This window comes from Mauremys mutica, chromosome 9 (assembly GCF_020497125.1).
Source record: "Mauremys mutica isolate MM-2020 ecotype Southern chromosome 9, ASM2049712v1, whole genome shotgun sequence".
NCBI lineage: Eukaryota > Metazoa > Chordata > Testudines > Geoemydidae > Mauremys > Mauremys mutica.
This window is the reverse complement of record NC_059080.1, coordinates 21,904,364-21,931,920: the sequence shown is the minus strand read 5'-3', so window position 1 is coordinate 21,931,920 and position 27,557 is coordinate 21,904,364. Positions and strand designations below refer to the sequence as shown.

The 27,557-nt window shown below is 42.0% G+C and overlaps 1 protein-coding gene and 1 long non-coding RNA gene across 4 annotated transcripts in view; one reads left to right on the top strand and one right to left on the bottom strand.

The window, feature by feature from the left end:
• The first annotated feature begins 464 nt into the window (after positions 1-464).
• The window catches only part of LOC123376942 (myotubularin-related protein 8), a 48,446-nt gene continuing 21,353 nt past the window's right edge, over positions 465-27,557 (top strand). For 2 of the 3 annotated variants that reach the window (XM_045029227.1, XR_006582003.1), the window contains exons 1-12: positions 465-582; positions 5,850-5,972; positions 7,229-7,391; positions 10,191-10,348; positions 12,232-12,360; positions 15,193-15,327; positions 17,462-17,594; positions 19,544-19,653; positions 20,829-20,954; positions 23,668-23,717; positions 26,423-26,623; positions 27,057-27,185. In XM_045029227.1, the coding sequence (XP_044885162.1) occupies positions 559-582; positions 5,850-5,972; positions 7,229-7,391; positions 10,191-10,348; positions 12,232-12,360; positions 15,193-15,327; positions 17,462-17,594; positions 19,544-19,653; positions 20,829-20,954; positions 23,668-23,717; positions 26,423-26,623; positions 27,057-27,185 (1,481 nt within the window). In that variant the 5' untranslated portion in view covers positions 465-558. Of the gene's footprint in view, positions 583-5,849; positions 5,973-7,228; positions 7,392-10,190; positions 10,349-12,231; positions 12,361-15,192; positions 15,328-17,461; positions 17,595-19,543; positions 19,654-20,828; positions 20,957-23,667; positions 23,718-26,422; positions 26,624-27,056; positions 27,186-27,557 lie in introns of all 3 variants that reach the window. The other variant, XM_045029232.1, reaches the window with a different exon arrangement.
• Positions 20,367-27,557, bottom strand: part of LOC123376944 — a 50,832-nt gene continuing 43,641 nt past the window's right edge. The window contains exon 3 of the long non-coding RNA XR_006582004.1: positions 20,367-20,487. This is a non-coding gene — a long non-coding RNA (uncharacterized LOC123376944). The remainder of the gene's footprint in view (positions 20,488-27,557) is intronic.

Below are 27,557 nucleotides of genomic sequence, written 5' to 3'. Positions count from 1 at the left end.
GCCTGGTTTTGAGCTGGTCTCTACCTAGGGTTGCCAACTTTGGTTGGATGTATTCCTGGAGATTTCCTCACGACATAATTTTTAATTACAGATTAATCTTTAATTCCTGGAGACTCCAGGCCAATCCTGGAGGGTTGGCAGCCCCATCTCTACCAGGTGGAAAGCTGGAGCCCCTGTTTAAAACGACTGCTGAGCCCGTCACAGGATCCCTCCAGACCTGCTCTGAAGTCATGGGCGCTGTTAACCCGCCCCTGTATGAGCCCTTGTAGCCCTCGCTGTGTCTCCGCCCACACCTCTCCGGCCTGGCCGGGCTCCTCTCTAGGCCCCTTTGGCCTAAGCCCTCCAGCTTGTGTAATGGGCCCCCAGCAACACAGGCCTGGGCAAGTTGCCCTCTGCCAAGATGGCGGCCTGGGCTTCCCGCGGGATTCGCGACGGAGTCTCGCGGTGTTTGAGCGAGAGGGGCGGGACGGGCCTGTGCAGATGGCGGAGGAGGAGGCCGCGTTGTGACCCATGGTGGCTCCCGAGTGAGGAGCGGAGCGGGCAGGTCGGGCCGGGGCCATGGAGCACATCACCACCCCGAAGGTGAGAGAGCCGGCTCCGGCGGCAGGGTCCGCACCCCGTCCGGGGACTGCGCCGCTCCAGGCCCCGTCAGTGCCAGCTGCCCCCCGGGTTCCCCAGTGCCCCCAACCCAGCTTCTGTCCCCTTCCCCGCCCCCCCCATTCCCCCCGCTTCCCCAGTGCCCCCCACCCAGCTCCGCCCTCCCATTCCCCCCGGCTTCCCCAGTGACCCCACCCAGCTTCTGTCCCCTTCCCCGCCCCCCCCATTCCCCCCGGCTTCCCCAGTGCCCCCCAACCAGCTCCGCCCCCCACCTCTGCCTTCCCCGCTCCCCCGGGTTCCCCAGTGCCCCCACCCCAGCTACTGGCCCCTTCCCCGCCCCCCCTTTCGTGCGGGTTCCCCAGTGCCCCCCAACCAGCTTCTGTCCCCGTCCCGCCCCCCATTCCCCCCGGCTTCCCCAGTGCCCCCCACCCAGCTCCACCCCCCCATTCCCCTGGCTTCCCCAGTGACCTCAACCAGTCCGCCCCCTGCCTCTGCCTTCCCCGCCCCCTCCATTCTCCCCCCCCCCCGGCTTCCCCAGTGCCGCCCAACCAGCTCCGCCCCCCACCTCTGCCTTCCCCATTCCCCCGGGTTCCCCAGGGCCCCCACCCCAGCTTCTGTCCCCTTCCCCGCCCCCCCATTTCCCCCCGGCTTCCCCAGTGCCCCCCAACCAGCTCCGCCCCCCGCCTCTGCCTTCCCCGCCCCCCCATTCCCCCTGGCTTCCCCAGTGCCCCCCACCTAGCTTCTGTCCCCTTCCCCGCCACCCCCATTCCCCCCGGCTTCCCCAGTGCCCCCCAACCAGCTCCGCCCCCATTCCCCACCGCTTCCCCAGTGCCCCCCACCCCAGCTCTGCCCCTCATTCCCCCGCTTCCCCAGTGCCCCCCAACCAGCTCCGCCCCCCACCTCTGCCTTCCCCGCCCCCCCCATTGCCTCTGCCTTCCCCAGTGCCCCCCAACTAGCTCCGCCCTCCATTCCCCCTGGCTTCCCCAGTGCCCCCAAACTAGCTCTGCCCCTCGCCTCTGCTTTCCCCCCCATTCCCCCTGGCTTCCCCAGTGCCCCCCCAGTTCCGCCCCTGCCTATGCCTTCCCTGCCCCCCACTTCCTCAGTGCCCCCAACCCAGCTACCGCCCCCCACCTCTGCCTTCCCCCCCCATTCTCCCCGGCTTCCCCAGTGCCCCCCAACCCAGGTCCGAACCCCACCTCTGCCTTCCCCGCCCCCCATTTCCCCTGCTTCCCCAGTGCCCCCCACCCCAGCTCTGCCCCCCATTTCCCCCCGCTTCCCAGTGCCCCCACCCCAGCTCTGCCCCTCATTCCCCCCGCTTCCCCAGTGCCCCCGGTTTGCCAGTCAAAACTGTAGCTGAGTACTACATTGATGGATGTCCCAGGAATGCATAAAATAATGTGAAGGGTTAACAGATCTTAAATTGCAATCTGGAGGGCTCATATTAGTAGGATGTGTAGGATTAAACCCTTGGTGTAAAGAACATGATTTTCTGTGTTAAGGTTTTATTGTTTAATTATGAGGTTAGAGTATCTGTTCGCTCTTGAGTTACATATGTGGGAACTTGAACATGGCTCTTATAATCTGTGCTTTTCTGTTGTGATCTTTAAAATAAAACCCATAATGAAAGTTTTATTTGCACTAGATGATGGGATCCTGTGTGCCCACAGGTATTTTTACTGATCTTTTAAGTGTATTTTATTGCTTCTTTCAAGGTCTAAAGTTGCTTTTGTGAGAGCAAATACTTTTAAAAATACTAATGAACATGTGATTCAAGGTGAGATGAAATGACTCATTAAATTTTCAGTTTTTTAGGGATGAGGTGAGTATCCCTACCCAGGATTTTTCCATTGGCTCTTGGGTTGTTTTGATGTGTTGGACAAAGATGAGTTATGGTTGAGAGCTACCAAGTGTCTTGAATTCAGACAACTAGACTAACTAGTTTGATTTTGTTGTAGTCTCCAGTGTGTTTAAACAAGAACTTCTTTTCATTACATTAAAAGTTGTGTTAGTGGCTTTGTTTGTGGACTGTCATGAGCATTGTGTATTTTTGCTTTAGAATTTCAGTTTTGCTACTCATTAACAGTACTTATTCTATACAGTGTGTTACTTGGGGTATGTCCACACTTGCCATTTAAAGTGGGAAAAGTCTTTTTTTTTTCTTCCTTTGGTGCAAAAACCGTGGGAGCGTCTACACTTGCCAATGACTTTTTGTGGTGAAACTCAGAAGTTTCTCCGCAGAAAGAAAACCACCTCCACGAGAAGCATGCAGCTCTTATCAGTGATGCTTTTGTGGTGATGTGCAAGTGAAGGCAAGTTCTTCCTGTTTACAGAGCTTTTAGCCTCTGCAGGATATCCCAGTGCCTAGGTGACCACTCTGGCCAGCAGTTCTGCTGCTAAGTAAACAAACATCCACCCCTCCCCCTGTAAAGCCCCGGGAACATTGAAACTCCTCTTCCTGTTTTCTTGGCAAGTGCTCACATATCATCTGGCCAGGTGACAATGCCTGCTCGATCCCGTGCTTGGAGCAATGATGAGCTACTGGAGCTGATCAGTGTTTGGGGAGAGGAGGCTGTGCAGGGACCTAAGGTGCCCCACAATCTCCCCCCTTCCCACAAGACCTATTCTCAAAGTGGAGAGAGCTGCACCATGGGATAGCTGCCTGCAGTGCGCTGCTCAGGGATGGAAGTGTTGCAAACGTAAACACACTCTGATGCCTGTGGAAGTGAGTGAGTACACAAACCAGTGCTTTTCTTTCACTGGTTCACTATCACCGCTGAAACTGACAACGCAAAAACTCTGAGAGCTTACCGTGGTGCAGTTGTACTGATTCAGCTGCTGTAGCTGCTTTGTGCTAATGGGGGAGAGCTCTCCTGTTGACATAATTAATCCACCCCCAATGAGTGGTGGTAGCTGTGTTGGCAGGAGAAGTTCTCTCACCGACAGGGTTCTGTGCACCTTACCACTTATCCTTGGGCGACATAAGTTTTGCCAACATAAGTAGAAGTGTAAACATGACCTTAGCTTGTCTACACAAGGAAATTGACCAGCATACCTATTGCAGACTAAGCTATTCTGCCATAACTCACTGTATGGACACCTTATTTTGAAATAATATGTCTACACTAGCACTTCTGTCGGTAGAACTTTTGTCAGTCGGGTGTGAAAAAAAACACACTCCTGACCGACAAAAGCTTTTACCGATGAAAAGTGCCTGTGTGGACAAAACTACTGCTGCTTGTTGGGGTGGTTTTATTTCACTGGCAGGAGAGCGCTCTTCTGCCCGCAAAGAGTGGCTACATGGGAGCCTTACAGTGGCACAGCTGTGCTGCTGTATTACGCAATGTAGACGAAGCCTAAGATGAAAATTGAGTCACATTGATGGGATGATGTGGGTGAGCTTGAACTGCTGTTTCCCATGTTGAAGTAATTTGTGACTAAAACTTCAGACCTAGGCACAGTCAAATAGAGCTGTTTTATTTCCCACAAAAAGAATCTAAGATAAACATTTTAATTTTAATTTTTAATCAAAAAATGTTCATGGGATTCTTTGGGTTTTAACTGAAAACAGAAAACACCAAAAAATAAAAAGGCATTACTTTTGACTAGCTCTACTTTCAGCCTGGTATGTTTTGCCAGGATTGATTCAAGCTTAAAACATAATTTTCTTCCAATGTTCTGTGTTTTTTTTTTTTTTTTGCCTTCATGTAAAGAATGCATATATTTGAACATCCTGACATTTGTTTAAGATGTCACTAACAAGTTTGGTATGGTAAACTACTTGATACAACAGTTGTGTATTTTCAGTCACTGACATGTGGCACTTCCCCACTATAACTGGTTGTAGCAAGTGGAATTTTTCAAGGATACTGGTCCATGAAGTGGTTAGAGTAGGGCTTTTGAACATTTTAACTCTGCCATGTTCCAGAATGTACAACTACTCCACCACACCAGTGTATGTGTGGCTGAAATCAGAGGACAACTTAATAAAACAAAATATAAATAACTTTCAAAATAGTGGGTAATCTTGCAAGTGACTTGTTATGTTTGCTTGGTAAGCATACCCTGCCAGCTGTTAATTCATTGCTGTGGCCCTTTCAGTAAAGTTAACAATCTTGTTACTCTTTAGTTATAAATTTTTTTAAACACTAGGTCTAGTATGTATTGGGAGGGATAATTAAGTACACTTGCATTAGGGACTTTAATGTCCACACAGCTATTCCTTATTGGACTGATAAAGGGCCATTATGGTGCTTATTGCTATAGATTTAAAATATATAATGTTGAAATGGGGCTTGTGTTCTAACCCTCCACTTCCAGTTGCTTAGAATTTTCTTACATTTCTTTTTGGCCTGAAATGTTCCATGCTTTCTCTCAGTCCAAGGGTGACTTTTTACTTTTGATTTTTATTGGAGTGAAGAGTGTGTGTGTGTGAGAGTGAGGGATACACTTCCTATATACATTCCAACTAATTTTTTGCACTATTTTTTGCTCATCTGCTAAAACGAAATTAACTACGTATTGTCCTCATTGAAGAAGGACATGAGCCTGAAGAAAATCAATTCAGTAATTTTAAACTTTAAACATAAGTTCATATTTTTCACAGCATCGTAACTTTCTGTTGACTCTACTGGTTATCTTAGTGTGGCTTAGAAAAATGGGTGTTCATGTTTAAGAACTCTGCTATATAGACAGTTACTAGTACTTTCTCCTTCTCTTTAAGAAACTACATACCAGGTAAACTAAGTACAAAAAACAACGTTAATGCAGTGTTAGAATTGAGAAAGCAGGCATCCAGAAGTATAGGAAATTCCAGAGGGCTGTTTCTACCACAGTGTTAACTTGGTCATGTTACACATGCAGCATTTTTTCCTTCCTGTATTTTCTTAAACCTTAAAATATCTCTGCAACCTTGCAAAATGGCAAACTTTTATTACCATCTCAGGCACAAAATCTACTTGTCTGTCTTTCACCAATTATTGTAATGCTTGATAGAGAGAATTAAAACGTTAGTTGCCTGTCAAAAATTAATCATTTAGGGTGAACAGAATCTTTCAAGGCTGTATTTTATTAATCTATAGCATAAAACATACAGGATGTGCAATATGGCTGAGTTAATGTTGCAGGAGAAACCTTTACTCAAGCATCCTTTCTGAGCTGTGCATTGAACATTTATACATGCTGCACTTCAGATGTAAATTACAGACCTTTTAGCTATACGTTGATTTGATTTTTCTCCCTTTTCCATATTGCAGGTAGAAAATGTCAAATTACTAGATCGTTATACCAATAGGAAGCCAGCAAATGGGACGTTATACCTGACAGCTACCCATCTGATCTACGTGGATGCTTCAGCTGAAGTCCGAAAAGAAACCTGGGTATGTTGTAATGTGTGGAACTTGTAAAAATATAAATTTAAATGTCTGATTCTGGCTGTGTGTAATTGGTTCCATTAATTCGGAGGTCATAATAATAAACTTTTATAGCACTTTACATGAAAGTGTCTTACAAAAATAGAGTTCTTATCCTTTAGACGGTGTTAGATTCAGGAACAGAACCCAGCTTGCTTGACTTCCATCCCCAAGTTCAATACGCTAGACCAGAGGTTGGCAACCTTTCAGAAGTGGTGTGCCGAGTCTTCATTTATTCACTCTAATTTAAGGTCTCACGTGCCAGTAATACATTTTAACGTTTTTAGAAGGTCTCTTTCTATAAATCTATAATATATAACTAAACTATTGTTGTATGTAAAGTAAATAAGGTTTTTTAAAAGTTTAAGAAGCTTCATTTAAAATTAAATCAAAATGCAGGGCCCCCCAGACCGGTGGCCAGGACCCAGGCAGTGTGAGTGCCACTGAAAATCAGCTTGCGTGCCGCCTTGGCACCCGTGTCATAGGTTGCCTACCCCTGCGCTAGACCACAATATCTTAATTTACAGCATTTGGATATATGAAGAGTTGAAGGCAGCAGTACCTCAGTCTGAGGGCAAGTCTACATTACCATGCTACAGCTGCACTGATACAGCTGTGCCAATGGAGTGTATCTGGTGAAGATGTGCTATATGGTGTAGAAGACTTGCACTATGTATCTGCAGAACTTTTAAATCTCCAGGAACTTGTTTCTTGTGTCTGCTAGTGTATCTGTTTTCGTTTGAGAATAAGATTCAGTATCTTGTGGGTCATCTTTTTTTAAAAATGACTGCAATTCAGTGACTGCTGTATCATTTCCATCCTAGTTAATGTTGGCATTAAGCAATGCAAGTGTGTGTCCATGATTTCCCCCCAAATGTAGGTACTTTCCAACACCAAAAATAGACTGATCAATAGCTATTATAATTGAAAAGCTCTCATTTTCCTTTGTGCAGTTTGACCGTGCAAAGGAAATAAAAAATTTTGTTGCCTACCCCTTAATTAAATAACCCAACTTGAGGGGCTATTTGGATTTTCATGTTTGCTAGGTAATTTGTCTCTAATTAGCAAAGAAGGAGCTTGTGGTGTTGGACTAGGTGTTGTAAGGAAATGTTTAGATAAGCAGAAACTTCTCACAAATATTATTGCAGAATCATTCATATCTGGTTATAATTCTCACTTGTCAGCTGGTGCAGAAAGATGTAGTCTCCCTTCCTGTTTTTCAGATTCTACATCATCATATAGCTACTGTGGAGAAGTTGCCTCTGACCACATCTGGATGCCCGTTGCTTATTCACTGCAAGAACTTCCGTGTGGCACACTTTGTCATTGGACATGAACGGGATTGCCATGAAGTGTATACATCCTTGCTTAAACTTTCACAGCCAGGTACTCAGGAGTGAGTCTGTTTTGAAATCTAAAGGCAACTAATTGGCAAGTATGTTTGTGCAATGGGGAAAATCCTGGTTATCAGGCTGTTGGCTTTCCTCAATCAGCACAGGAAGGAAGGATTTGAAATCTTAAGCCATTTCCACCACTGTTGAGCTGCTGTTTACTTAGTGCACTGTTGAAGCACAAAATTCTGGCCCTCATAAGAGGGCCAGTAGCTTGCAAGCAAATGCAGTATTTACTAGGGCTGTTGACCAATTAAAAAGATTAACCACACAATTAAAAAGATTAACTGTGCAATTAATAGCATAAACAAAAATAGAATACCATTTATTTAAATGTATTTGGAGGTTTTCTATGTTTTCTAATATATTGATTTCAATTACAACACAGAATAAAAAGTGCACAGTGCTCACTTTGTATTTTTTTATTACAAGTATTTGCACTGTAAAAAACAAAATAAATAGTATTTTTCAATTCACCTAATAAAGAGATTGCACTACAGTACTTGTATCATGAAAGTTGAACTTACTAATGTAGTATTATGTACCCAAAAAATGCATTAAAAAACAAAACGATCTAAAATTTTAGAGCCTGCAAGTCCACTCAGTCCTGCTTCTTGTTCAGCCAATCGCTCAGACAAACAAGTTTGTTTACATTTCCAGGAGATAATGCAGGGGGTGCGTGCTCAACATTTTTTTACTGATAGAGGTGCGCGATCAAAAAAGTTTGGAGACCACTGACTTAGAAGACTACAATATGATAACCCTCATTTAATCTCCTGAGCTATTCAGTCTCTTTATTACAGTATTAGAGTTAAAATTTTGTAATCTGGCAAATGATCATACACAAGTTTCTGGTGCTCTGTAATGGCTATTACTCTTCCTATAGCTATGAAATATTACAGATACTATGGTAACCATCACTTGCAGGAGATGGTTTCTATTGCCCTGTGGCTGCATGTGTAACTTACTGTAACTATTCTGTCCTATTCATGGGTTCTCAGTTTACTCTTGTCAGTTTAAGATTTCTGTTTGTATGCCTGCTTCATCTGGTTTGGCAGAGCAAATAATTATTCATTATTTGCTAGTATGTGATTGACAGTTGAGGGTTACCAGTTTGGCAAACTGGGTACTTTATCAGACTCTGTCAGGACTCAATCTGTCTCAGGAGAGCTTGCTGTCCTGAGTATCAACTGAGTGAGTTATTGACAGGACTTGCATTTTTTTAAGAGAAGGAAGGAAATTGGAGGTGTGGTGTGGAGGGGATGGAGGAATTACCATTTGTCAGACTCAGCCTGAAGCCCTTGTTGGGCTGACAGTAATACTCAAGAGATCTATCAAGTTCTCCTTCAGGAAGGAGAGCACACTATTGAAATGGGAAGCTACAAGCTGATAAGAACTGTGTTGTGTGAACTCTTTGCAGAAGCTGTAAGTGTTAGTTGCTCTCTGCTGTTTATGGATTAACTCTTCATGCGTTGCTGGAAAAGGCCAATGTATTCTTAAAGGAATCTGTTAAGTTGGGATAGCTCAGTGGTTTGAGCATTGGCCTGCTAAACCTAGGGTTGTGAGTTCAATCCTCAGGGGGGCCATTTGGGGATTGGTCCTGCTTTGAGCAGGGGGTTGGACTAGATGATCTCTTGAGGTCCCTTCCAACCCTAATATTGTATGATTCTAAGTAGGAAATAAATTGCTTTAAGTCTAAAATTAAAACTTTTTAAAAGTTATTCATTTAAAAACACTTATTTTAGTGCTTACTTGGTTTTATGGTGGATGTTTGTATTGTGTTTAGCATCATGATACGGGTACAGTCGCTATGTATGGACCTGATCTGGTTGGGTCCTGAGCAGAGGCAATTCCCAATGACTAAAATATGAATTTGAATGCATCTCAGGATCATATATGTATATATGAATGAACATTATATGTACAATTTTGGCCTTTTACGTATTGCCCTTCATAAATATAGTCCTTGATCCAGAGAGGTGTTTAACTCATATTTTTGTCATTAGACACTCTATCATATATCACCTAATGTGATTAGAAATGTGTTTCACTAACTTTCTTTTTTTATTTAAACCATACCTCTGCTCTCTCAGTATGCCCTGAACAGCAACATTTTGCTAGTGCACAAGAAGCAGACTAGATACCTTTTTCAGGCTGAATAAAGTTCCACAAGTGAACAAACAGAAATGGTGAAAATTAAAATAGATACTTCAGACTGTGTCAGTTTTCATCTATGATGTTGTTAACAAAGGTAAAGAATCCGTACAACATATATGATATCTTAAATCAGAAGGTGGTAATTTAGACAACATCTTCTAATGGACAATGTTTACAAGTTTTTCATCTTCATGAGTTAGTGAGAACATGTATTCAGTCTCTAATAGCATGCATGCAAAAAGTTTCCTCTAAAGAGAATGGGGGAGAAGTACATAACAAAGTACTAACAAAACTATTAGTATAGTTGGTTGGTCATGTTATAAAAGTACAAGTAACTTGCTGTATTTTTTTTTCTTCAGTCCCCTGGTGTGGTATAAAAACATATGTATGTTTCTAGGTCTCCCAATCATTCTTTACTGACTGCTTTAAATGTTTGGTATAATGATATACCAAAGAAACAGAAAAGGTTTGGTTCTACTAGCTTTCATTTAGTTGTAATCTAACTGCGCAACGGTGATTTTCCCTGTGTGCCTGACCCTAGGGACAATCTTTAGGAGAAAGTTATGAACATTTCACTTTCTTTTGCATGTGTATTACATTTTTCTCTTGGCTTAATTTTTAAATTTCCTCTCCCCAGTGAAACCTGAAGAACTTTATGCATTTTCTTATAACCCCAAAATGCCTAAAGATAACCGTGAGATAGGATGGAAGCTGATTGATTTAAAAGTAGATTATCAGCGTATGGGAATTCCAAATGACTTCTGGGAAATAACGGATGCTAATAAAGACTATGAGGTAATTTATTGTGGAAAGTAGCCACTCAGTGCAACATCCTTTTATTTGTACTAATGACATGGAACAGTCCTTCTACTGCTGCATAACTGATGCCTTGGGAGAAGTGAGCTCAGCCTATCTAAAGCATTATCTTCTTGATATGAAGCCAGAGATAGTGATACTGTATAAGAGCAGAGAGCCGCAGAGTCTGCTTGATTTGCATGATCCCACTGGGAAAATACCAAATATTCATTTTCTATAGAAGCATCAAACAAACTCACCAGGAAACTAAGATTCCTTTAGCTTCCCTAGGTAAAAGGGAACTTCCCCAACCCCCCTCCCCATATCTACATACCCAGGGGGGTATCTGATGTGTGGAAGAGCAGTGGAACCACTCTGCCTTCTTAGGTAGGAGCAAAGAGAAAAGAACAAAAGCAGTAAAACTGGCTTGTTCTCTACTTGGTTTCAATCCTCTCTCAGGGCAGGTCTTCACTACCTTCCAGATCAGCAGGTAGTGATCGATCTATCGGGGATCAATTTATCCCGTCTAGTGTAGATGTGATAAATCGATCCCCAATCGCTCTGCTGTTGACTCTGGAACTCCATCACTGCCGAGAGGCGGAAGCGGAGTCGACGGGGGAGCGGCAGCAATCGACCCCGCGCTGTGAGGATGTGAGGTAAGTCGATCTAAGATACTTCGACTTCAGCTACGCTATTCTCATAGCTGGAGTTGCGTATCTTAGATCGATTCCCCACCTGCCCCCCCAAGTGTAAACCAGGGCTCAGAAAAAACGTGCCTAAATCCCTGATTCTTCCACTCCTACTGAGCTGCTATTGCCAGTTGCCTTCTTCTCTCTTCTCTTTAAGCTCAGTTAAACCCAACAAGCTTTATGCCAAGAAAGATTTTAAGCATCAGTTGTTTAGACAGCTGCTTTAAAATGTTCTCTATATTTCTTTGGAAATGGTACATGGAAAGATCCCTTTCCTGGCTAAAAGACAAAGCAGTCAAATCTGAGAAAGGCGGCAGTCTATTAAATTGTATTGTGTGTATACTTCTGCCACCAGGCAATGGATATCCACCAAGGAACACAGACTTAAATTTTCAGAAGTGACCAGTAATTTTTGGTGCCTCAGTTTTTGAATGCCCAACTTGGGACCGCTGAAAGGTTGTTCCCAGCACTTCCTGAAAATTAAGCCTCTTCAGCCATCTGAAGGTGATCACCCAAAATCATTAGTCACTTTTGAAATTTAGGCTTCGGTGTGTAACTCTCATTTGGGATCTTTTTATTTTTAATTCCTCTAGGGTTTCCCAGTTTAGGTTTAAAAACAACAAAATCTAAGTAAAGCCCAGCTTTGAGAATAGTTTGTCTCTGAAGTGTACACTGAAAAGACTCCAAGCCTTAAAATTTTTGGGTGCTGAAAATTATTCGCATATCGGGGTAACACTAGGTTGTGAGTATACACCCTGTGTGGTTGGAGCACATTCCAAGATGAACTGGGCATTGGGGTGGGGGGAAGTTATTTTATTTAATTTAACAACCTTTCTTCACTTCTAGTCTTTGCTTCTACATGAGCCATGACCCGCAGAAGAGCATTTTATTAGTATAACCGTACTATTTTATGAATTGCTCGTCTTGTTTCTTCAAGGACAAATTGGAATTAATATATCATAAGTATACTTAAAATTTCGTGCATCCATATTAATGATAGTGTTTCACATGTCTGAAAAACAGCATTCATTGTTTCAATCTTTTGAAAGATTAATTTTGGTTGTATATCAAGCTGATCCATGATTACTGTTTATTAAAGCTAAGTAACAAATCTTTAATGATTATTCAGGCATCTTAATATCAAGCTGGCAAATAATTTAATATTTGGATTTTTCCCCCCCATTTGTACTCTAGGTCTGCAACACGTACCCTCCAGAAATAGTGGTGCCAAAGGCTGCTAGTAAAGCAACTGTGCTTGGAAGTGCAAAGTTCAGAAGCAGAGGGCGCATCCCAGTGCTTTCCTACCTTTACAAAGAAAACAATGTTAGTTATGCACATTCTGCTTGTCTCATTATTTTTCTTGCTGCCCACCCAGCTTTAATATATGGAAGGAATGTGATCAAGTTGTTAGAAGAATTGGGGGAGTTAGAACAGAAGCCAGGAGTTGTATCTCTGCCACTAACTTGCTAGGTGACCTGGTATAATCTATGAGATATGGGTAATGCTGACCTATTTCATAAGGAGTTGAGGCTTAATTGTTTTTAAAGCACTTAAGATCCTTCTATGAGGAATGGATATGCAAGGGTAACTATTGTTTTATACATTTGAAGAAATTTCTAAACAAACACAACTTCAGCTATCAGAAGTTGAGACCCTTTTTGTTACTTTCTTTCCCCTTTTCCCCAAATAAAACAATGACTTGGCAAAGTTTGTCCTCTAAACCAGCATAAAAAAGCATGATCCTTTCAAACCTCCTCTTTGAAATTTCACTTTGACCAATTGTAAAAAATGCCTTTTTGGGTTTGTAAGCTACTAAGTTAGTTACAGTGGACAATCTTTAACAAATTGTAGCTTAACTCAGCTAAATTTTCTGACTTTTGAACAGGAGGAAAGTGCTTGGAACAAATCCCTATTTTTTTTGTATTAGCTCAGAATAAGTGAAGTTTGTTCTAACTGAAGAGTAGAATGCAGCTTTTTTAGCTTTGTTGTTTCAGCATTGTTTCAGGCACAGAGAGTAGCAAAATACTGTCACCGTTAAATTGTTAAGCTTGAGGTGCTTTCCTAAGGAAGCTTGCCTTGACACAACAATTGCATGGAGTTGTGTTGTCAGAAACTACTCAAGTGTACAGTCAAGATCAGCATTGCTACAAGTGTGGATTAATAACAGCTAACTAAAGTCATGAAGAGAGGAAGTCAGAGCAAGAGAAGGGGAGTAGATAAGGGGGAGCGGGGACAGCAACAGTTGGGATATGTTGTATGCATTACAATAAACCAGTCACTGTCCAACATTAAACAGGGTTAAACAATATCTGGGCTTTTACATTGGAGACCTCAGCCTGCTTGGTAGCATGGCAAACACACAGTTAAAAATCCTTTTAACCTTTTCTTAAAGATACAGAAATGAAGGAAAAACAGTTAAAGCATTTGAAATGTTAAAATTAAAGCCTTATTTAATACTTCACAGCATCCCTTCTTCCCTTTAGCTTGGGAAAGTTTTTTAAAAGGAAAACCCCCTGTTTGACAGTCTCTTAAATGGAATCGAAGCTGGTGGTAACTGTCTTTTTGGGGAAAAGAGAAGTTAGTTGAGATGGGCTGGAGATGCTGCTGTTGTTAAAGTCGAGGCTTAGAAAGAAAAGTCCCCTTGTTTGACAGTCTCTTAGATGGTATTGAAGATGGTAATAACTATCTTTGCACGTGGTGGTTGGGATTCAGTTGGAGCTGGTAGAGATGATAGCGTCACCTCAGTCCCTCTCTTTCCGGCCCCTTCTGATCAGGACGCCTCTCAGGATCAGGATGGTGAAGGCCCGGAGTCCCAGGAAATGGTGGGAGTGGCATCCATGATTTGAAGCTCACTCCAGTAGTCTCCTCTGTTCTTTCCATCTGTTGTTGTTGTTGTTCATTTTTGGTCCTTTAGTACTTTCCTCACAAGATCGTTGTTTTAAGGACCCAAAATGGGAGTGATAGGTGGAATAGCCCATCCCCGCTGTGACAAGATCCCCGGGGTGCAGCCTGGGACAGTGGGACCACTGTGCCCCTTTATTTCTCCAGCCTGGGCCGTCTCTTACAATGCCTTGCTAGTGACAAGCAGCAAACCCCTCCAGGCGCTGCTATCACTCAGCAGAACAACCACATGTGGAGCCCCACACCCAGCTAAATTGCGTGAATGGTCCCAGAGCCACTCAGGAATCACACAGAGAAAGGCATTAGCAAAATACCTCCCAGCACTGTACCTCAGGAATATACCATCTTGCTCTGCTAAAGGTGAGCAGTGCAGATTTATTAATTGGTTCACCACTTCATCAGTGCAGGTGAGTCATTGCATTGTAGCTCCCTTGCCAGACAGTGATTGGTGATGTCTGTTCAACAGCACCCACCCGGGTGTTGATTACCTCTCTTGTCATTGACAGTTGGTATTTGGGTGCCTCCCACACCCACAGCATATTTGAGTGAAAACCATACAACACAATTCTTATAATTTCATATGCATTGGTGATACACATATTTAGATAGAACAGTGTCTTTCAGCTGATCATAACCTTTCCCCTGCTACCTCACATGGCATGCTTTATATGCAGTATTGCAATTCTATACCGATACTTTCCCAAAGTATAGTATGTCACGCCCTCATTATTTTGATATAATATCCGACATACAAGCTTTGGCTCATTAAATTCCAGCTCCATATCTTCTGTTTTTAGCAAGCATCATTTCAACACAGTCCTTGAATCATATCAACTTGGCCTTTTTGTTTAGACTAATTCAGTTCTATCTCCCTTTTGCATCTTTTCCCATCAACATTTGTTATAGGTTATGACATTTTATGAACTTCCATATACTTTTAACAGTTGAGTGCACAATTAAGGTAAATTTGGAGGCCCAATTATTACAACAGATAGGAGTCATTAGGCAGACGAGCAATGCATTTGAGAGGAGGATGGATAATTGTCTCCATAGAAGTACAACCTACTTCAGACTCTCAAAGCTCATTAGAAGCATGAGCTGGAATTTTTCACTGATTTGTCCACTTGACGGAAGATTTACAGTGAAACAGAGACCAGGCTTAGAAGCATCCCCAACAATTTTAGTGTGTCCCTCAGAGCAATAAATATTCCTGATTTTGATCTTTTCTCTACAATAAACTATTGTGTGTTTCAGGCTGCCATATGTCGCTGTAGCCAGCCTCTCTCTGGGTTCAGTGCTCGCTGTCTGGAGGATGAACAGATGCTGCAGGCAATTAGACAAGCCAACCCGGGGAGTCCCTTCATGTATGTTGTAGACACAAGGCCAAAGGTATCACTTAATGGGATTTGTGGATGTTCCTAAAGTTCACATCTGTTATGTCAACACTGCTTCCAATGGATCATGGTTTTCAGATCTCTAACCTAGTATAGTATGAGGAAGCTTTGCTAAAACTATGATGGGGACATTAGAGGCCACTCCTTCCTTCCCCATGGAACTGGTGTCCAGCTCACCACTCCTTAATGATAAACTCAGTGTTCAGCTGCTGTGCTTGGACCTAATGTCTCACCTCCTCCCATTCGTTTGTGCGTGATCAAACTGTGGTGACCATAGGGGCACTCATTCCTAGAGTATTCTAGATATCAGAAGTTAAGAGTAGCCCAACTTTAATGACCTTTAGTGGTTGATTGAGATAGTGGAATGTGTTCCAGTACAGCGGTTAGGCCCCAAGTCCATCATTGAGATGGAGAGGGGAGTTAAAGTACTGGTTGTACAAGTCTGAAGTGCCAGTATTGGTATGGTTGGGAGGCACAGTGGCATTCAAGGGTTATCTGGTTTCATAAAGTCTGAAGAAATGCAGTTCCTGCAACTTTCTGACATAGAAGTAATTTTAATTAATATTGCATTGGTGAGAATAAAAGTTGCTAGTGCACTGTGAAACCTGCCATTACAGTATATGGAGTTACTTTTACCTCAGTAATGGCAATTTAGGGCTAAAACGTCAATGCTGGGATGTTTGCTCAGTAATAGTTCTGACCTAGGCGATCAGGAAATGTTTGCATGAAGTTGCACTGAAACATCTAATGATTACATCTTGAGACATAAATAGCTTGAAAATAAGGTGAGATGTCTGTGGACCTATTCATGAGGAGTTCTAGGCATAAGGAAATTGGAGCGTGGGGATTTGCATATTCTACAACTACAAAAAAAAAAAAAAAGCAGCAGCTAATATACTGCTGGCCATTTTGAATCTGAAATAGTGAGCTCATCTACTATTAGGGGTATTGGCATTACCTGTAGTTGACTGGAAATGGGACAAAAAGGGTGCAAATCAGGTGTCGCCTCCATGTAAACATAGAGGATATTTCAGCAAGTCTTCGGCTGCTGAGTATGGTGTTTCCTAGAGCTAATTCTGTTGTGCTGTTTGTTCCATAATCATTTGTTTGTAGTAACATTGATCATAATGCATTAATCTGGCATTTGTGCGGCTCTCGTGTACTTTGACAGGTGTTCCATCAACATTTATGATTAAATTAATGGCTATTTAGTGATAATCCACTCGATGGCAAGGGAGGAGATTATAATTAGCCCTGTTTCTCCATCCCACCAGTGTCTAACCTGTTTAAGTAGAATGAAATAACCTAGATTTATTTTCACTCTGTGCTACTAGGCTTGTGTATTTGAATCTCTCTACCTCATTCCTTTCCATGGAGGCAAACTACTCCGCTTCCAAAATCCATGGATTTGGGATTGAGAGTTAAAACTGAGGTCCTGTCCACTTGTGGCCATTCTGGATCTTATGGTAACTTTTGTATGGGACTGGCTCAATTCCATTCTGGATAATCAACATCCCTTTTCCTTAACTTCTTCCTGCAACTTCAATTGAGTACTGTATTCTTGCTGTTGTAAACTTGCACATTGTTGCTGTTTGCTGATAAACAGCTGCCATGTTCCACCTCTGAGTTGGCTGCATTTTAGTGATAGATGAAACAAACTGTATGTTTGTAAAATGCTTTGGAATCCTTTTATTATTTATGCAGCACCATGCACATTTATGGTGCTTTATAAAAATATTCTGCTAGGTGAAAGATGTGTTCATATGTAACTATTGCTTTTATCTGTTGCTTTTTTCTAGTGTCTCAATTAAAAAGAGAAAATGAATCTCAGTTGTGATAACAAACTTCTGTGGTTAAACAAGCTTTTGATTCTACCTTGTCTTAGGCAGCTTGAAATTGGCATCCAAGTTCTTCTTAGGCCTTTGCCTAGTGTTAGTTGACTGCACACACATAATTTTAGTAAAACTATTGGAAACAATTCATGGGCAAAAATAAACAAAGCAAACAATGTTCCCCACCATGCACTTCTGTGAACTTGCTTTGCCCAATATTTGCTGTTCTGGAAGATGAAAAACATTTGTGAGCCAGGTTTGCTTATGCGTTTTTTTTTTCCCACTTGATTTCTACAGTTAAATGCCATGGCAAACAGAGCTGCTGGTAAGGGTTATGAGAATGAAGATAACTATGACAACATTCACTTTAAATTCATCGGCATAGAGAACATCCACGTGATGCGGAGCAGCTTGCAGAAACTCTTGGAAGGTATGGCACTTACCTTTGACTGGTCCATGTGGTGTTGGTTGCCACCTATTGACATAACTCGCACTCCACAATAGACAAATCCTGTGTACACAACTGTGTGTGCGCTTTGGGGCATGGGATAGAAAACAGATTAGGAGAGTAAATACCTGGCTTTGTGCTCGGCTTATAGAAAAGGCTCCAAGTGTTACAGTATTTTATCCGATGTTAAAATGTTCTTTAAAAACTTGTTGGCGAAAGAGACAAGCTTTCGAAGAAGAGGTCTAGGTAGGCTCAAAAGCTTGTCTCTCTCACCAACAGAAGTTAGTCTAATAAAAAATATATTACCTCACCCACCTTGTCTCTCTAATATCCTGGGACTGACATGACTGCAACAATACTGCATACTTTAAAAAAGGATCTGATAAGAGGCATTGTGTTCAGTTTTACCATGCATCTAAAAGAGAAGCTAATATTTAGCAAATTTTATATAATTGAATGTAAACAATCTCTTAACCACATACAAAAATAAAAACAATTAAACAAGTAAGAAGATCATAGCCTTTTACCATTAAGATGATTATAGTTTAGTTTATGAAATACTGAAATGCAATTGAAATAAGTTATTTTTATTTGGGTTATTTTGGTATGAGCAATCTGTGTGATGTGAGAGACTAGGTTTCAGAGCTCTCCTGCAGGAGAGTTAACAACTTGCACTACGTAATTTTTATTTTTTCATTTGTTTTTAACTTCAGTTAAATTTGTTCTTAAATGTGAGTGCGCATTTTTAGGGTCTTGCACTGCTATGTGGGATTTGGGATGAATTTGAGGGGGACACTCTTCTGGACCAGTGGGGATTAGGGGCCTGAGTCTCCTCTTGTTTACATTGGTGTAAACTGGGAGCCGTGCCATTGAAGTAGATGGAGCTGCTCTGGTGTAAAACTGAAAAGGGACTCAGACCCTAAGTGATGAAAGAGAAGAGTGAGAGTATTGATACAGTACTTCCTGCTGGTTTATTAACTATAGTATTAACATCCTTCTGCTGGCAGAGGCTGGGGAACGTTGTGAAGCTGATACTATAAGTCCTTCTCTCTTGTCCCATTGCCCAGTATCAGGAGGCATATAGTACAAACATGGTCATTCAAAATATATAGGAGGTTAATATTTGAGTTGGCAATGTAATGTTATGGACTGATCAAATAGCTGATGCCCAGGTCAGCTGGTCTGGTAGGATCCATGGTTTGATAGTGGCCTTGGAGAGAAATTAGGTTAGACAGGACAGAGGGTTTTGCATATGCAAGAGTACTTCTCTAGTCTAGAGAACCCCATGCTGGATGACTTATTTTGGAGTGGGTGAAAAAGCAGAATAACTGCTAGTTTATTCCTTTTTTATCCCCTTGGTTAGAAGGCCTTGACAATGATAGTCTCTCTCACAGGTGCTGAGGAACTATTGAACTATAACATTATAAGCTTTTCAACATATTATCTGAGCCCTCTTCAAGGTTAGATAAGTCATTTACCTCTAGAAATTAGAACTCCACGCCTTTCTCTGGTCAGTTTCTTATCGTGATTATATGCTGGTGGTGTCTGAATATGTGTGGTGATGTCCTATAATGAAGGGATGGGTAAACACACAACACCTTAATCACCTGCCTTGATTGGAGAGAGTGCTTTTGAAATGAGATTTTGATTATAGTGGTGAAAGGAGGAGGGAAACGATACTCCAGGCTTAAATACTAGAGCCCTCTGCAAGCTAAAGAATTTTAATCGTGTGTAAACACCCACAATATCCATAGTGTGTGAGCTCTTTAAAGAGAGAAAATTGATTCCTGTATTTCAATATTCAGAGAACATTAGCTTTCAGGATCAACCAAGCTTTCTCACTGTTATTCAGGGGAGGAGGTTGAAAAAATCATGGTTACTGTGCATTTTATTTGAGAAATCTCAGCTAATTCTTGTGTTTTTGTTTTCAGTGTGTGAAACAAAATCTCCCTCAATGAGTGACTTCCTTACTGGCCTGGAGAACTCAGGCTGGTTACGGCACATTAAAGCTATAATGGATGCTGGGGTCTTTCTTGCTAAGGTATAACTTTCCCCAATAGAAACCCAAGAGACGTGGGGGAAGCCCATTGTTTGGACACTTAACACTAGCTTGGACTTAACACTAGAAAATGAGCCTGCAATAGTAAAGACAGAACTGGGAGACCTAATTGTCTCTCTGTGTGTGTCCTGTGACTGTAATGTAGTGATTTCCTACGTGGATTGAAACTGTGACCTATCCAGTATATTCTAACGAGCAACATTGTTCATTTGTCCGCATTAATTTTATTTTACTTCAGTCTGAAAAATTAAAAAAGATGCCTAGGTGCCCTGATGTGTAATTTAATATTGCAAACAACTCATAACTTTTCTTAACACTTTGAATATTTATCAAAAATTGTGGTGCTTTAAGTGAGGGTTTTTCTGAGTACGTTTATCATCTTCTGTCACTATATGCTACAGGGATGGCATAATTTTGAACTTTTAACACAGGCCTCTTTTTTCTATGGGCTATTGTAAGGCGCATGACTTTTCTGCAGCTCAAGTAGAAGGAGCAAATTTGCTGCGGCAAACAGTTCTTCATTAACCTCAAAGGGAATGCAGGAAATGATTGGTAGAAATCAATTGCCTTGTATAAATATTCTCTCCTCTCTGGGTTGCTCCATTGTGAATTCCTTTCTCTTGATTTTTTTTAAAAGAGAAATGATTTTGTATTCATCTTCTGCTACCAGTCCAAAGGAAGAGAGACACAAATATGGGAGGAATTTTGCGTGATGATCTTTTTCTGTTCCCTAATTTTCCTTGGAAAAATTCCCAGTCCCAGAGTAGCGACGGTGTGAACTTTCCTCATTTACATCCTTCTTTAAGATTTCTTCGCCTATAATGACCACAAGAAGTGTCAGCAACAAATACAAATATAGATGATATGGATATGAATATATACATGCTGAGTAATTGTATGTTCATATTGCTGAAATCTCTGTCCTTCCTCATCCTGACTTTTCCTTGTTGTTTGTTACACAATCAGGAGGGAGGTAACATTTAAAGTTAAATTGAAAACTTTTAGAGGTGAGGGCCATGTTTCTGTATTTGTTCTGTAATGTACCGATTGGTAACTCTATTAAAGATAAATCAGACTTTGGGAGATGAAGGGGATTGTTTAGCTACCACAACTACCAAGCTGTTAAATTGTGTTCTGATTTATTGTCGTCTTGGCAGGCAGTGAAAGAAGAAAAAGCCAGTGTCTTAGTCCACTGCTCAGATGGGTGGGATCGTACAGCTCAAGTCTGTTCACTGGCTAGCCTCCTCTTAGACCCATTTTATAGAACATTTAAAGGACTCATGGTAAGAACAGAAATGCTTTGGTTTTAAAAATGAAATATGCATTGTAACTTTGTGAAGTGGTTTGGAATGTAAACAAGCCCTGATTAAGCTCTTTAGATCACTTTCAGCAGCAGACTTTTTGAGAGTGTCAGTGACCTACAGAAGCAAAGTTATTTATATATTAAGTTATAATTGCTCTGAGTAGCATGGGTACAAAAAGCTGGTACATGATTTATGACTCAAATCTCTATATCCCTGCACATCCATAAGAGAACCGCTAATGAGGTATCTCAGCAAGATGTGCATGCGTATAGGACAGGGGTGGGCAAATTTTTTGACCTGAGGGCCACATCGGGTTTCGTAAATTGTATGGAGGGCTGGTTAGGGGAGGGCGTTGTGGCCTGGCTCCCCCCCTCCACAGGACTTTATTTTTTTACTTATTTTTATAATTGGAGATGTACCTATCTTCTAGAACTGGAAGGGATCTCAAAAGGTCATCAAGTCTAGCCCCCTGCCTTCACTAGCAGGACCAAGTACAGATTTTTGCCCCAGATCCCTAAGTGGCCCCCTCAGGGATTGAACTCACAACCCTGGGTTTAGCAGGCCAATGCTCAAACCACTGAGCTATCCCTCCCCCGTTCCCTCCAACCCCCCTGTTCCCTGAACGGCCCCCCTGGGATTCCTGTCCCATCCACACACCCCTGTCCCCTGACCACCCCCGGACCCCTGCCGCCCCATCCAACCCCTCCTCTCATTTCTGACAGCCCCCCGGGACCCCTGCCCCCATTCAACCCTCTATTCCCCCACTCCCTGACCACCACCCTGAACTTCCCTGCCCTCTAGCCAACCTCCCCTGCTCTGCGCTGCCTGGAGCACCGGTGGCTGGCGGCACTACACCCACGCTGCCTAGCTGGAGCCGGGCCACTCCACTGCCGCCACCACACAGCACAGAGACCAGGTCAGGCCGGGCTCTGCAGCTGCGCTGTCCCAGGAGCTCACAGCCCTGCCGCCCAGAGCATTGTGCCGGTGGCAGAGCAAGTGAGCTGAGGCTGTTAGGGAGGCGCAACAGTGGGGGCGGGGCTGGGGCTAGCCTCCTGGGCCAGGAGCTCGGGGGCTGGGCAGGATGGTCCTGTGGGCTGGATGTGGCCCGCAGGCCATAGTTTGCCCACCTCTGGTATAGGATGTGAAGGCTTACAAAGAGGCTGGGAGGGAAGCTTGTGGTTTAAGACCCATTATAGTAAACTCTCTGTTTGGGTGAAATTCACCCTGTGCAGAGGGTCAGCATGAAACCCATGCATCACTGTTTAAAGCCTCTGCACAGGTGTGAATTTCATCCATTTGCTTTTAACAAGTTGCCTTGTTTTTTTGTGCAAAATTGTCAATGTAAAATGTAACTTTACATGGTGCGTGCATCGCTGCCCGCCTGCATTTGTTACAAACCCATTAGAGATGGGCTCCTGCTCATTAGCCCCTTGAAAAGAAACTGAAAGCAATGCAAAACAGTGCAACTTTTGTTTGTCTTCTCCTGGACAGATGCAAGTGTGCTGCCCTGAGAAGATTGTTACCTCAGGTCAATTGCTAACTTTTTTTTTTTTTTTGCTGCTAAATTCTGCTGCAACATTCTTTTATCTGTATAATAAGGTCTTGATCCAGGTCTAGGGCTCCTGTGTGCTATGCTAATACAAATAATAAATAATATTGGAACATGAGACCTCAGCATGATCAGCCTGGTACATAGTACGATATTGCAGTGACAGTGGGTTCTGATCAGAATCAGGTGCTAATATAATATAAAAGACATTTTTTTAACATCCAAAGTGTACCTTACAAATCATAAAACTAGTCATTCCTAGGTGAATATAATAAATACCTGAAAAAGATCCTGAAACTATTTAAACAAACAAAATAATGTTTGCCAAAGAAATACTGCATGTAAGTTTATGGGTATCTTCTGCTTTTTAAATCCCTGGATGATGACTTCTGGCTGACTATGTAATACCGTCTAAAAAGATATGCCTTTAAGGCACCAATTCATTTATTCAGTGCATTGCTGTACATGTCGTTGCTAAGCTGCTCCCATACATTTTCTTTGATAAGGGTTTTATGCAGGTTCATACTTAGGTAAAATAGAAACATCTCAATTAAGTAAATCCAGCTACATTTAAGGCCAGAAATTAATAAATTTTGATAATATACTCTTACATTCCCATTTATATGTTCTTAAAAATAAAATTTTCTTAATTCTGGTTTGCTGCACTGAATATCAAGATATTTTGGGGTCTCTTCAGAATGAAATAGCTATGTAGTGGAATAAACAGTGATGGTTTTAGCATATACCTCAAGAAAAAATGTCCAGATGTCTGGTCTGTGGGATTATGTTTTGAAAGGGTTTACTTGTCTCCTGGGGGTAGTAATGTATTTATTGAAATTAATTCTTATGTTAATAAAGCAAAATCACCAACAAAGTGACAGCACAAAGATTCTCACAGGACTATTAAGATTCAGAATAACATCCTATCCCAGCAATAGTCTAATACTGGTGATGGAGCATAGTTCCAATTCCATAAATCATCCTATAATTTTCATCAACCTTTGATTAATAAATATGCAGGGTATGACAGATACTATCAACTAAGCTTAGCTACGAGAATTCTGTGGCATTAAGGCATCATTTCACTTTTTTCCAAGCAACTTAGTAGTTTTTCATTTACTTTCTCTCTCTTTGAAACTGAAGGTTCTAATAGAAAAGGAATGGATTGCGATGGGCCACAAGTTCTCACACAGGTAAAAGCAGATTATACTCAGGGTGTAACAGGAGCGAAGGCATGAAGGTAAACTGCCACCTGTATGTGTCTAGCATAAGGTGCATTTACTCTTTTTCCATTGGAATCCTTAGGGATTCATCAACTCTTGGCTTTTGTGCATGTTTTCCTATATTCTTTCATTGATTTACAAAATGGTGAACAAATTATTTAACCTCTGTGCTTCCATTTCTCCATCCATGCAATGGGTTGATATTACATTGATACTGTGTGTGAAACAGTCACGTTTTGGAGGGTTTTTTGGCCTCTGATGCCCTTCTGTGTTGACCAGGGTTGGAGGCAAATCCCAACAAACGTTTACAGATTATTTGCAGCTTTAACTTCAGCCCACAATTCTAGTATTAACCAATTTAAGATTTGCCTTCCATGGGTTTATAAAAATGTTACTCTCTCTAATTGATAGTCCATTTACACTGCATGGTAATTTAATTAACAAATGAGAAATAGAGATTTATTTGGTCCAGACTAACACTAGGAAGAAATAGTCGTCTTATTCTATAACATTAAATGGTGAAGAACTGAGGTTCTGTACTGAACTGAACTTTGTTTAATGATTGTCTCAATATGAAAATACTCTTGTTTAATACTATAGTCAATAAATATTTTTTCTTAGTGTGAGAGACACTGGAAGAAAAGCCCATTTAGAGATCCACATAACATTACCTTAGAAGGACTTATCCAAAGATGAATTGCAGCCCAAACAAACACATCCCACAGTTATTCCCTTTGTGGGAAGCACTGTTTTCACCTTTTGTTTTTCTAAGACTGGAAACTAAATGTGACTTTCACCAGTATTATAAAGGAAGGACAGAATAAATTTTAAATTACTTTTTGCACACTTTGTCAAGTTCTTAGGAAAGAGTGAAATTTCATCATTGCCTAGGAACAAAGGATGAGATGGTTATTCTGCCTTTAGTAGTGGCTGGTGCATAATGTTTCATGGGAAGGTGAATTTCCCCTTTGTAATTTGGCTAGCTGCACAATACTGTAGATGGAATGAAGGAGTTCAGGCTGTGATTTTGTCCCCTCTATGTGTTCAGCTTGCTCTCTGTAGCAAGAGACCATGTTGCCATTAGCTTGGAAAAAATAGTATTGAACAATTTGTTTGCCCCAAGCAAACTTGCAAAAGTCACTACTTGTTTCTGTAGATTTGAAGGCAGTGTCCCTTTCCAACCCACTGGCTTTCCTGGCAGTGTGGAATATTTAGTGCCATAGTAGGAGAATTGCCTGCTTTGCTAAACTGTTATGATCCCGCCTTTATTCTGGTCCTTTTGTTTCTGGATATATTGAAAGGAAAAATAATCCTTCCTTAGCTAGCAAACATTTTGCAAAATGATATGAGGTGTTCTGAGCCTCATCTAAGCTATAATGTTCTTTGGATGATAGTCCATATGGATTCCAGTCTTTGTGTGCAAATTGGATTATTTTGGCCAGCAATGTCTGTTGAAGCCACTGCCTGTGCCCTAGATTCTACGCACCCTCCATCCGAGGGCATAAAGTACGGAACAGGCCCAACCACCCCTCAGTTTTTTCTTACCACCCATGGCAGCAAGATGGAACCCATGCAGTATCTGCCCTTTCCTTGTGCACTGGTGATGGTGAAGTTTTTTACATGCCTAGTCACCCATTGGCAAAATATATATTTTAATTAAATAAGTTTGTTAGTATGGAGGGATGGGGGTGGTACTAGCTTCATGGCAGAAACTAAATCACCAGTATTTAAGATCGGTCCTTAGTGTGACTCTTTGCCTATTAATGATGGGTTCTCCCAGTGCCTATTCCGCATTGGAGATGGACACCTCACAGAACAGTGTTCTATTTGACACACTTTCTCCAAATGCACTCAGAGTAAGGGAAGCCTGTCTGAAGCTGTTCTTCCTTGAGATTGATACAAGATTCCTCAGATGCTGAGAGGAGGGCTGTAGCTAGGGCTCAGCCATCTGGTCAGTCTCTCTCTCTCTCTCTCTCTGTTAGTGTCCTGGTGACCCAAGATTGCACCTTGAGCTCCTGGGCCACCTGTACCTAGAGGCCCCATTTGTCTTCTATGACCACTCCAGAGATGAGCCAAGGCACAGATCGCCATCCTTGGCACCTAGCAAACTGAGACATGAGTCATCAGATTCACAATACAGACTCATTTGTCAGGACCCTTCCAGTGTACTAGTATCAACCTCCAAGATAGGACATGTGATACCCACTAAATTGGTGGACTGTGGTGCCCTCACTACCAAATGCCTGAGTTATGTGCCCCAGAACCTTCCAACCTCAGTACTGATAACCTCAATAGTACTCTCTTCTTCAGTGTCGGCTGTCTCGGCACCTAAACCGTACACAGTGGTTCTCAAACTTTTATACTGGTGACCCCTTTCACACAGCAAGCCTCTGAGTGTGACCCCCGCCCCCCAAATTAAAAACACTTTTTAATATATTTAAAACCATTATAAATGCTGGAGGCAAAGCGAGGTTTGGGGTGGAGCCTGATAGCTCATGACCCTCGATGTAGTAACCTCGTGACCCCCTGTTTGATCACCCCTGATATAGAGTGACTTACTGGGGTCACCTCTCCTTGAGAGATGGTAAATATTCAGGTCACATGATGGTCAGAGAGTTTCTCTTATTGTTGAATGTTCTAGGATGCAACTTGTAGCTTTCTTTCTAACTCTCCAGGTGTGGCCATCTGGATGGTGACCTAAAGGAAGTGTCCCCTGTCTTCACTCAGTTCACTGAATGTGTCTGGCAGCTCATGCAGCAGTTTCCCTGTGCATTTGAATTCAATGAGCGGTTCCTTCTCGAAATCCATGACCACGTCTACTCCTGTCAGTTTGGCAACTTCCTTGGGACTTGCTATAGGGAACGGGAGGTTCTGAAGTGAGTTGGCAGTTCATGGGGCAAAGGTCTGGAAGTCTCTTCAATCTCTTTTAAAATTTAATTGGAAAGGTAATCAAGGTTAGGGAAAAATTCTCTTAATTCTTGCACGTGCTCTGCAGTGTGAAAGACTTAATCTCATGTATAGAGAAGAATGTATTCCAAAAACTCCATGTTTTAAATAGCAACTCCACAGTAACTTGCAGGTGTCAATTTATTCCCCTTCACTTTACTCCATCCATTGTCTAATTTAAATTACCAGCTACCCAGGGCTTGGACTGGAGTGTGTGTCTGTGTTTGTAAGGCACACTAATTGCACTATAGAAAGGATAAATATCTTCTATGCAGCCCTACTCAAATCCTGAACAGTGCAGCTAGAATTATACTAACACTGTTTGTAACTGTTAGTGATTAGATTTTTTTTTGTAATTGACAGGATTTTTGAGAAGACCCATTCCCTGTGGCCTTTCCTATTACAGAAGAAGCAGGAGTTCAGGAATCCTCTGTATAAGGGATTCACAGCTTACAAGGAACTTAAGCCAAACACTCTACCTTTCAGTTTCCAGTAAGTCACTTATTGGAGGAGGGACACTTTTTTCCCACAGGAATGGAAGTGATAACTAAAATGCCTTGCCATGCGTCCTAGGGTGAATCACTTGACTTCTGCGTGCCTCCATTTCCTCATCTGTAAAATGAGAATAACTATGCTTTCCAACTAGTAAAGCCGTTTGAAATTGACAGGTAACCACTAAATACGTGCAAATACTATTATTTTAAATATTTGATCTGCAACTAGCCTCCTCCTTGTTACAGGAAAAAATAAGAATAATTTAAAATATATGCAGAGTAGTTTTCCAAATTCCTTGTCACTTCAACTCTTAGAGCTTTCCTTAGAGAGAGTGGACACGTTATTGTTAAAGACAGTGCCTCCTTATAG